Below are 11,433 nucleotides of genomic sequence, written 5' to 3' on the forward strand. Positions count from 1 at the left end.
TCCTCGCTGCTGCTCGGCCCCTCGCTGCGCGGACACCAGGGCTCGCTGCGCTCCCCTCAAACGCACCCGCGGGAAATGAGGCAGCTCTTTGAAAAACATCAAAGTGCCGGTTTCAAACATCAGACTGAAAGTGTCTGAAAGACCTTTTTTTTTTTTCTTGACAAGATAAAGAGTGTTATTAAGCACAGTTTCAATTGGCTTTGTACAGCTGGAGTAAAGCTATCCTCGTCTGGTGCATTTCTAGCTTCCATGAAACCATCTGCTTTTTTTTTTTTTAAGATGAACAGGGGAAAAGAGAAGAAATGCTAGAAAGTGAGTTAATGAAAGGTCTTGACTGGACACATAAAAGAGACCACTTGGAGAAAACCAGTCCTGTGAGATTCATGACATGAGCTACACGCCCTCGAACACATGAAGAACAACATTCCGGTAACTTTGTCCTGGAGCCATTCACAAACAACGCTTCTTCCATTATGTCTGCTGTATGAAGATGATTTAAACAGGTTTTTGATTCTCTGCTTATAGCAGCACGTTACTGTCAGACCTGAAGATGAGCAGCCACACAGAAGAAGGCTGAGCAAAGCTGCAGGCACTTTTCAGACAAGCGCAGTGAGTTAACACACTGGACTAGAAAACCCTGCTTGCTGACTGCTGCTAAATACACGCGAGGTAACTGCAGAGACAGAGAAAACCTTCCTCCTTCTTCCCCTTTTCCTCAGCAGTGTAAAAGCTGGGAAGGGCACGACTCCGCAGAGCTGGTGGCAGGAGGCGCAGGAGCGGCCGCAGGGCCGGCGCCGCCATGCTGGGCCTGCGTCAGCCGCCGTCGCCATGGACACGGCACCGCAGAACCCGGCCTGGAACATCCGCGGCTCACAGGAACGCCTGCCCGCCAAAGACACTGCCGACAGCCGCAGGGCTCGGGTCGGTTCATCGTACTCCGACTGACACCACCATACTGGTGAAATTCACTCAACAGCACCCTGGAGCCCCACGGAACGTGGAATTCTTGCCCCAGCACGGCACACGGTAGCACACTGCACACAGCGCGAACTGCTATGGCTCTGAATGACAGAGCCGATCTTTTATAAATCAGACAGGATGGAGGAGTAGCCAGCGTGTAACTGGGCTGTAAACTGGGTTGAGAACAAGTGCAAAACATCTGCATTCACTGCTTCCCCCACAGATGAAAATGTCAGCGCTGTTCTTCTGAGATCACACAGGTGAAGACTGTGGATCGTCAGCAGAGTTACTGTGGTTACAACAAATCTCTCCCACGGGACGAGTACAACCAACCCGCACAGAGGTTTTATTCCCCTCCAACATACTGTAACACAGAGGCACCCAAGGAGGGTGTGGAAACTGCAGCGCACACAGTTTAATTGGCACCATCACCATTTAGGACCTCAGACATTTTCAGTTACTGATGCAGACAGGCCCTGAAAATCGGCGACCATGCATTTGAGACTCTTGCTAAACTCAGCCTTGCAGGAGAGTAAAATGATTCACAAGAATTCTATATTTATAACGAAGATTCACTGGAAGTGACTCATGTACTGAGCCAACCTAATTTTAAACAGAAGGGAAAAACCTCTTGAAGAGGCACACGGAGCGGCAGTGGGGGAGGGAACCGCGCTCACAGGAGAGCCCCGGCCAGGAGCCGTTCGCCAAATCCACTGCGCTTTCTCCAGGCTGTTAGCTGAAGCAATAGCAGAACATTCAGCTTCGCCTGCTTCTGGTTTAGAGTTAATTAAGTCCTACATTCAGAGCAGGCGCAGGTTGGAATACTTCCTTAGGACAGGTATGATTGCTGGGCAGTAATAAGGCAGTTCATGGAGAGCCATTAGTTCTTCAGACCCTACAGAATTCAGAAAACAAACCCAACTGGAATCACAGCAGGTGGAAGGGAGAAATACTAAGATGATTTTACAGTATTGCTAATTTTGGCTGAGCAGATTCTAACAGAAATAGCTGCCACCTCACTACCCGTTACATCAACGCTGCAGCACATCTTACAGAATATAATTTCTAAACCAGAATATAATTTCAAAGGTAGAACAGACACACACCAGCAGGAGCTCTCCAGATCTAACAGGCAGCCTGCAGCAAGGCACAGGGTTCCCTCACCTGCTCCTAGCTTGGGACCATTCACCTCAGTTACTTTTTCTCCTCTGTATAGTACAAATATAGAGCAGATAAAAGGGGAATATTTAACATAACCACAACCTATATGGAGGAAACGGCTATAGTCTATACTAATAGCAACAAAACATTAGCCAGAGGACATGGCCTAATCTTGCACTCCTACACTGAACGTGTAGAGTGAATGAATTTTCCTAAGCTGTAAGTAAAAGATGAGTTGGGATCAGCAAGCAGCCCCGTGCATGGTCACTGTGCACACACAATAACCACACACGGCACGGCAAGCTGGAATTTCCACGTCATGGTAGGAAAAGGTTCCTGTTCTCGGACTTTGGCTTTCAGTAGTATATCTGAACAGTCCACTTATCTCCAAACCTAACCTCCACTCTTCTTAACCTCTCCACTGTCATCAACACATAACTGGGTGTGCTTGGCTGCAAACACTCCATTCTGTGACATCCAGAAGCATTTAGGTGATGGCTGTTCTCCAACCACTCTCAGCATCGCTCCCAGTTAAGTCTTCAATTTGAATCAGGAAGACAAAGCAGCCAAGAATTCCCAGGCCAACATACACATTTACAATTGCACACAGTTTTAATTCTCAGCAGTTTCTTGCTGTGATGTTTCTCCACACCCCAAAGTCTGATGAATAGCTTTAATTTTTTACTGGCCCTAGTAAATGATGGGCTAGATTACAGAACCGTTGGACCAGCATTCAGTGGTTCCTTTTCAGCTCAGTCTCCAGAGGAGCACTCGGCGTGACCTCTTGGGAGCTGAGAACCCAGTGCTGGACCACCCTCCATCCATCCACCCGCATGGAGGTCTGTGTCCCTCACAACACACACAGTCTAAATCTGCAGGCACCACACAAACCACCACGAAATTTTAGAATTTATTCAGACTGAGACTGATTCACAGAGTTCTGAAACACCAGCTGCCTTTGGTATATGTGTTATCTCCAATTAAATTTTATTTTCTTGCTAATTCTTGCTAATGCAACTTCCAAAATACAGTAACGAGGAAAAGTTGCCAACATAATGGCTCACTGATTATATTAAAAAATACACAAGAATGTCCACAATGTCAAAGCCTAGACCTCAGTTTCTCAAATGCCCCATTTATGTAACACAGCACTCAGTGCATAGTGGGGAACAAAGATTTCTAATATTTAATGCCCTGCATGTACCAGCAGAGAAAACACATTTCTGTAGGAAATGTAAGATTATGTAGTGTTAGCTCTTTTTTGTGTCATTTACCACATAAGGCGATGATGTGACTGCTGTCTTCATGTACAAATTTCCGGGTGACAGCTTCTTCCATGATCTGCTTTACCTAAAATAAAGAAATAAAAAGAAGTGATTGTAAGATCCCAGCACTTGGGAGTTTCAGTTTCAACCTTTGCTTGCCCTTCCCCTATCACAAAAAGACCAACTCACACAAGTTACTCTTTGCAGGGAAGAAACGATAAAAGCCTTTAACAATGGAAAGGAAGGACAAACCTGAGTAGCTTTTCATGGGACGAGGGAACCTCTGGTAGAACAAGGACAGGTCTGTTTGGGGCACACCCCTATAAAAGGCTGAATTACTTCAGAGCGCCCTTTGGAGAACTTCTTCAGCAGAGGTTCCAAAGGGCCACGTAAAACTTTTTATATGATTCATCCTTGGCTTTCCTGCGTATAGTTACTTCTGCTCATGAAACAAGATCATGTACTGCCATGTGCGCCTTCCACTCGTGGCATTCTGCCCTTTTTCAAGCACAAAGAACCCTGAGCTACACAGGCGAACATCCCAGGAGAGGTTTATTTACAGCAACCTTTCTCCTGTTTGGGGACTTTACACGCCACAGTAAATACAAACGATGCTCTCAGAGCTCTGCTACACAAAAATAATATAGTACCTATAGAGGAGACAGTGCCCTCAGTATTTGCTTCTAGACACAAATTAGCAATTACAGCAAATAAAATTACATTTATCACACTTCTTACTGATTTCAAACAAAGTTCCTCTGCAGTTTCAAGGCTGATGTGTCAAGCTCCAGAGGGAACTCGTTGTAGATACTGACTTTCAAAAATTAAGGAAGAAAACAGACAAATCCCACAACCGGGCTCCTGAAGAGAGGCTGCAGTTACCTCCACTCACCTGCTGCTTTATTCCTCCCCACGGGCTTCCTCAGTCTGAGACCTGATGAAACCTATTTGCCCCAACCAACTCATTCATCAGACACTCATTCCTTCCTGGCCATGGAGCACTTGTTTTTCCAAATACAAATCCACAATCATTTTTGGCTTCTCTCATTTGTGAACTATAATTACAGGGTTTGGACACTGCCTAAATAAACGCCACATCACTTTCAATATATGACAGTAAGCGCTGCTGTGGCAGAAGATCTAACAAGACACTCGCTTCTTTTTTAACTTGAAAATGATTTTGACAGCAGCCTTGGAATCCAAGCAGCAGTGAATTAGCGGGCAGCCGTCCCCGTGCGGCTGCTCGTCACCACCAGCTCGCCGTGCACGGGCTCGGTGCGGCGCACGGCGCGGCAGCCCCGACCACGCCAGCCCGCACGGCCCGGACCCCCATGGCGCTCTGGGGAGCGCCCGCAGCTGCCGCTCTGCTCTGACGGGCCTGCCGCTGGCACCGACGTGCCCAGCTCTAAGCCAGCTGGGTCACCGCCGCTCTGGAGCGTTGACAGGGCCAAAGGTTCTAAGCCTTTGACTCAGCGCTGGCAGCGGGAGCTGCAGGGGCACCGCTCGCACCGCTGCGACCGGGGGTGGCAGCGGCCAGGGAAGGTGCCCTCCCCAGTCTGGAGGCTTCCTCCTCCAGCAGGATCGTTTGCCAGGCCAGTTACGGCGCTGTAATCAAGCATGCCTTCCCTCCATGTCCACTCCCACACCCCCAGCCTGGCTGGCAGCGTCTGCAGCTCCAGCTCCCGCTGCACGAGCCTTTCAACACACGGCGTTCTGCTCGCCCCAAGTTCTGCATTGAGCTGATCCTACAGAATTTGGGCTTCTTATCGAAGAAGAGCCCTCTGGGTTGCAAAGAAAGCATTGCGGGGGGGGAAAGCAAACAGGTAAGAGGCTTTAAAAGTAGAACACGTTTTCTATCTGAGGACTTCAAAGCAAGTCTTTTGCACTTTATAAAGCCTGGGTCACTGTTCACATACTGAGGCTTGACAATATAAACTCCTAACACAGCAATTTGTTTTTCTCCTGTGGCATTTCTGACACGGCTATAAGAACCTTGGACCTTACATTAAAGCAGTGGGAGGTGGAGGAGCAAGAGGATATCGAGAAAGAAGTGAAGGTGTGAGATGGTCTCACGGATGGGAACTCACATGGGCAGCAGCTGGACTATGCTGTTTATCCAGCAATCCTCTTCTCACATTTTATTCGCATCATTGTTGATTTACAAGCTTGATGTCTGTTTGTCTTGGCAGGAACCCAAGAAAACTTGTTCCAAACCTCACCTAGAGGTTTGAAATCACCTGCCATCCACTGCCTCCAGGGCAGCTCATCTCTGTGCCTCGGCCCACCCACCTGTGGAACAGGACAATGACCCAGCCTCTGCAACCTGATCTCACTGGCTGAAGGCTGTAGTTATCCACCAAATGAAAGGCCTGATTCACTGGAAGCCCCTCTGAGTGCCACCAGCATGGCAGCGGACAGCAGAGACAGCTGCACCCGGGTAAGTCACAGACACGACTGCAGTTCACAGGAACGAACGCGGGCACCCGGGGCTGCAGGCTGGGGCTCCAGCCTCGGCCCCCCGGGGACCACCAACTGGAATTAAATTCCCGATGACAGGGAGGAAGAAGAGTCGTTTCCTAGGAGTGAGACCCTGGAGCTCAGAGGCCAATTCCCCACTGTCACGCATTTGCCAAGCATACCCCAGTCATTAGTCTTTATTAGCTCAGTATGTCATTTAGATCCCCATCTGTAGCCCAGGAACAAAAACTTAAAGTGTATTAAAAATTAGCAAAAGGTTTCAGATTCACCAACCAAGCCCCCTTCCACCAGCAGCACCGCAGGGTCGGCCCACGGGCAGGTTTTGACCAGGACAGCCCGGGCGAGCGACCCCCCGACCCCAGCGCCTCCGCACACTGGGGAGCATCCCCAGAAAACACCTCCGGGGCACGGACAGCAGAGGGAAGATCCGAACGCTGGAGCGCAGGGCTCTTCAGTCCCACGTCATTCCTCCCTGCCACATAATGCGGGGATGCTCCAGACAAGGAGCTCAATCAAATGTTTCTGATCAAATGGAACACAAACCTTTTTTTAAATTATTTTTTTTAACTCCCCTTGCAATTTTGTGCAGCTCTCTTTGTAGGGAATTGTGCTGTTGTGACGCTCTGTTCTGAGGAGGCACTTGTCAATGAAGCTTTCTGAGCATAAGCCTACACAGACACCCACTCGCAGGTAGTAGCGGACCTGACCAAACTGCAAATTAATCTCATTAAAAGCAACAGTCGGCAGCCCAGCCCTGCGGTCGCCCCCGCGGGTGCAGCCTGCGCACGGGCCGGGCTGGGGAGCGCGAGGACAGGAGAGCTCCGTCCAGCCGCACGGATCCGGGCACGCGAGGAGCGGGCAGCATCCCGGCAGCAGCGTCACCACGTAAGGCAAAGCAAGCTCCCCAGATAAAAGTTGACATGCTTTTGCATGACATTACAAAGAATCGCTGCTCCGACCTCCTGCGTGCAACAATGGCCCAGACTTTCAGAAGCAGTCAAACACCAAATTTAGGTCATAATATACGGATTATTTAATAAGTTTCACCAAAGAAAAAGACAAGAGAAATGCCTTTTATGTTGTGGCATTTAAAAAAAAGATTATTTGTTTTTATTATAAGGAAGCTTTAAAAAGGGAAATAAACTCCAATTTTGCAGCAACCTCCATGTATAAGAGACCAAGAAAACGAAGACTGAGACACCCCATGCACTGACTGTACACCGACTTGTTCCCAAGCACAGGGCTGTAAGGAGGAGACCCACGGCGTCCCCTTTTCCATCCCTCCGTTGAGTTCTCGGTCCCCTCCGAAGAGGACAGACAGGACTGGCCCTACCGCAGCTCTGAACTGCCACAGGGAGGGATTTCTGAGCAGGGCTGACCTGCAGATCCTCAACCTTCAGGGTTCGGAACGGCCTTTCAAACCAGCGCGCTCTCCAGAACTCAGGTGCAGCGCGTTCCTGTCCACCGGGACACCAGCGTCAGGAGCCAACAACAGTGCTCATAAAACACCGGAATCACCGGCATCACGGCTCAAACCTGGAGCATTTCTTTCTCAACGGAGAAAACCCCACGTCCAGCACAGTGCCTTCTTTAGCTGGTGTAGGTACCGTTATCCCACTCCTGCTGCTCTGACTTATTGTTACTCCTGATGAGGCGCTGGGTGCTGTAAATACAAGCTGTTAAATAAGTACTGTTTTGCTGCTCCAAAGTGGTTGCATTTGAGTTGTAAGATGAGCCACTGCATTTCTGAAGGGCTCTGAAATTTTTCAGGGTGAAACTGCTAAGGTGGTTATCCTGTTAGTTTCATGGCTAGAAAAAGTGCTGTTTAAAGCCAGAAATGGCAAAAAAACCTCAATTTCAGTAGGCAGAAGGAAATAGCCATGGCAAAGTTTGTTTTATGAGTCTACTTGTCACAACAGATTTTCCTGCAGAGAGAGATAAACGTTTGAAATGTGAACTTACACGCAGCCTCAGCATGAATCCCCGTAGAGTTAAATTTTCAAATAGCATTACACATCCTCCTTTCTATTAGAGCCCACAAATACATTCTTTACCAGTGGGAACTGAAAGTCCATCTAAGAAAAAGCAAATGACACTAAATTTTCCCAAAGGAAAAATGCAAAAGTTCTTGCTGAGAGGGAGAGACAAAGTAAAATAAAAAAACCACTTTGCACCAAGTGACTTTGGAGACAACCATTTTATAATTTGCAAAGACAACTGGATTTTAATAGGCTTGGTGTAAACAACATAACGAAAGAATGTGCTTACTCTGAACTCTGTTACATACGAGGTTACATGAAAATAATTCAGTGGGGGGAAAAACTGGGTTTAAAGGACAGGGAAAGGAACGATTGCTTTGAGAACAGACACGGACAGGTAATGTTTTCAAAACTAGTCAAGTTCTCAAAACAAGACCATCAACACACACCATGCACGTAGGTGTAAGCAGCTGCATGAAAAGTCACACAAAATAAAAAAATGAGGCTGCAAATTCTATCAGAAAAAGTTAATGACCATCATTAAGGGCAGTGTAATCTACTGGTTTGTATTGTAGGGGTTGCATTCAATTCCTGGCTCCTGTGATCGATTGTTTAAAAGACAAACCCTGAACCTCTCCGATTCCGTTGATCTCCGCACCGGCAGCAGGACGGGGTCCCGCTGGGGTCCCCGCAGCGCGCGGGCGGAGCCACCGCCTGCGCAGGCACCAACGCGCTCCCGTGGCCGGTGCACGATGGAAAGCTCAGGACGACCCCCAAAAAGCCAAGCCTATAAAAATCCTCTAAAAGAGCATTTGTGAGGATTTGGAGAAGAAGGAAAAAAAAAATCAAAAACAAAACAAAAAAGCAGATGACACAGAAGGTACAAATAACACTTGAAAGCATTATTCAAGTAATTTAAAAGCTAGTGACCAATTAAAAACATTTTAGAGACTTTAAAAACAAATTAGCCTCAGATTTTTTAATTATATACCACATTTTCTCCTCAGCTTGAGCTGGCTTGGATCGTGAAAATCCATTTCACTTCCCATCTCGTACATTAGCACAATATTGCCACGTTCAGAGTTGGAAAACATTTCTCACATTTATTTATATATTTAAACATTAACCCAGGAGAGTAAGTGCACACACAAATGAAACCTTACGCTATCTTGGCTCAAAGGTCCTAGTTTAAGCTAAAATTCCTAAATGAAGTGGCAGGTTCATGGCTGCATTAAGCCGCAGCATTTAGCATTTAGCAGCAATAGGGACCAGCTGCTCGGTGCCCTGCAGCAGGTGCTGCCCGGGTCATTTCCAGGACAGAGTCCCATGGTTCTGCATACAGACTGATCTTCACCTGCCTGTCCCTCCTCTGCCACCTCCAGCCAGCCTACACTGCCTGAAACATCTGAGATTTTCTGCTTTCAGCACTAACAAAGATTCAGACACCAGATACAGGCTCGGGTAGCTTGCCTGTAGCAACAACTTTTCCTTGGAGCTTTACTGAATCCTGCTCTCCAGCTACTCCCGATTTCCCCAGCTGTGAACGGGGGCAGGGGAAGGAGCAGAAAGACATCTGCCTTTTTCAAAAGACTTATTGCTGTGATGGGTAAGCATTACATCTTCCCTTAGCTCCCGTGTAAGAACAGGCTGCTACACACAGCTGTTACACAGTGCCACAAAAATGCAAAATACGGTGTGCACAATAAGCTATGCCGCCGCTTCCACCTGGAGCACGTTCAGGAAGGTGCTCACGGACCCGGGGGGGGCTCACAGCACCAGGCACCCCCTCCCAGAGCACCCCGCAGGGACCCCGAGAGGGGCTCGGCACAAACCCCGCTCTGGGTGCACAGCCGCTCCACCCCAGAGCAACACACAGCAGGAACCTCATCCCGCGAGCACGTCCACGGGCAATGGGAACCCCGTCCCGCGAGCACGCCCACGGGCAATGGGAACCCCGTCCCGCGAGCACGTCCACGGGCAGCGGGAACCCCGTCCCGCGAGCACGTCCACGGGTAACAGCTCTTTGCAAGGCTGCGGCAGCACAGTCCCAACGCAGGCGTGAGCAGACACCGCGGTCCCTGCTAAGGCAGGTGCCCGGTGTTTTGTCGCTCGTGGATCTCAGAACTGTCACACGGCCCTTTGTAGGAACTCAGGTAACCCAGGCTGCCTCACACGCTTTCCGAAGCGCAGGTGCTGCTCCAGCCACAGCTCTGGCATTCGGGAGCCAATTCCAGGCACCCGAGGGTACCTTGGGACTCGCTTCCTTATCACTGATTTCCCCCCTTTCTCCTAGAAAATTCATGGCTAAAGAAAAGTTAGTAAAGAAGCAGTCCCCGAGGGACGGGGAGCTCCTGCCCGGGCGGACGAACGTGCAGGGCGGCACCTCCCGTCCCCGCGCTCGCCCGGAAACCCCCGCAAAACCACCGGCGCGTTTCCCGAGCCGCGTCACAACGCGAAGCCCCCGGCCCGGCCGAGCGGCGCCGCCGCTTGCCCCCCGGGCAGCGCACAGCGGGTTACACGGCCGGACAGCCCCCCGCCGCCCGTTCACCGCCTCCTGGAGGGAACCCGGGCCTTAACCCGATCTGCCCAAAGCTTTATTTTGTTTACTCTACGCAAACTCTTAGCCGCCGGCCCCACCGCCAGAGATTCAACGAATCCATCTCACGGAAGGTTCGACCCCTCGTTACCGGCCCGAACGCGCCGCAGGAGGCCCCGCAGCCCTCCCGGGGACGGGACCTCCGCGCTCCGGAGCGGCGGCAGCGCGGGGCTCTGCCCGCCCGCTCCTCCCTCACCTCCTTCTTCACGTTCCACAGCAGCTTCTCCTTCACGGCGTCCGCCGAGCAGCTCATGGCGGCGCGGGGCGCGGGGCCGCCCGCCGTGCCCGCGCTCAGAGCCGCCGGGGCGCGCGCCCGCGCCGCGAAGGGTCCGCGCAGCGCGGCCCAGCGCGGGGAGGCGGCGGGAACCGGGGCCGCCCCGCCGCCATCTTCCGCCGCGCTGACGTCACCGGGGCGGGGCCGCCGCGGGGGCGGGGCCTCCCCGGCCGCGGGGGCGCGCCCGTCCCGCGGGGTGTGCGCGGCAGCCCCGGCGCCCCCGGCCCCAGCCCGGCTGTTCGGCTTCCCGGGGAGCGCAGCAGCAGCACACCGGCCTCGAGAGAAGGGAAGGAGGGGGAAGTGCCAGGTCAACGCCACGTTAAATCTGCTCTTTCTAGCGCTTGTTTCCCACTAAAAAAAACGAACAGCGTGGTCGGGCCGTGCGGCCGCTGGCACAAGGACCGCGCTTTGTGAAGCACCAGGCGAGCCCAGCAAGGGCTGGAGCTGCTCGTCCCGCAGCCAGTGCGGGTGCAGGTGGATAAGTCCTTAGCGGAGGTGCTCGGGATGCTGAGTGAAGCAGAGAACAGAGCTCCTCCCGCCGCTGCTGCAAAGCCCACACCAGCTGCGGCTACAAAAGATGCCCCAGGAACAGCCAGGCAAAGGCAGAGCAACAGGCAAAGGAGCAGAAAAACGAGGTGGCAGGAGAACCAAGCAGACCCGCGAGAGCAGGCAGAGAGGGGAAAAGGAAGAGCTGTTCCACTGCTGAAAGAGGCAGCATAT

At 51.2% G+C, this 11,433-nt stretch overlaps 1 protein-coding gene across 6 annotated transcripts in view; it reads right to left on the reverse strand.

Moving 5' to 3' along the window:
• The window catches only part of SGSM2 (small G protein signaling modulator 2), a 45,037-nt gene extending 34,258 nt beyond the window's left edge, over positions 1-10,779 (reverse strand). For 5 of the 6 annotated variants that reach the window (XM_065646958.1, XM_065646955.1, XM_065646957.1 and 2 more), the window contains exons 1-2: positions 10,636-10,779; positions 3,396-3,471 (exon numbers count right to left, since the gene is read on the reverse strand). In XM_065646958.1, coding sequence (XP_065503030.1) covers positions 3,396-3,471; positions 10,636-10,692 — 133 coding nt within the window. In that variant the 5' untranslated portion in view covers positions 10,693-10,779. Of the gene's footprint in view, positions 1-3,395; positions 3,474-10,635 lie in introns of those variants that run through there. The other variant, XM_065646959.1, reaches the window with a different exon arrangement.
• Positions 10,780-11,433: the final 654 nt, after the last annotated feature.

The sequence above is a fragment of the Caloenas nicobarica genome, chromosome 17, assembly GCF_036013445.1.
Source record: "Caloenas nicobarica isolate bCalNic1 chromosome 17, bCalNic1.hap1, whole genome shotgun sequence".
NCBI lineage: Eukaryota > Metazoa > Chordata > Aves > Columbiformes > Columbidae > Caloenas > Caloenas nicobarica.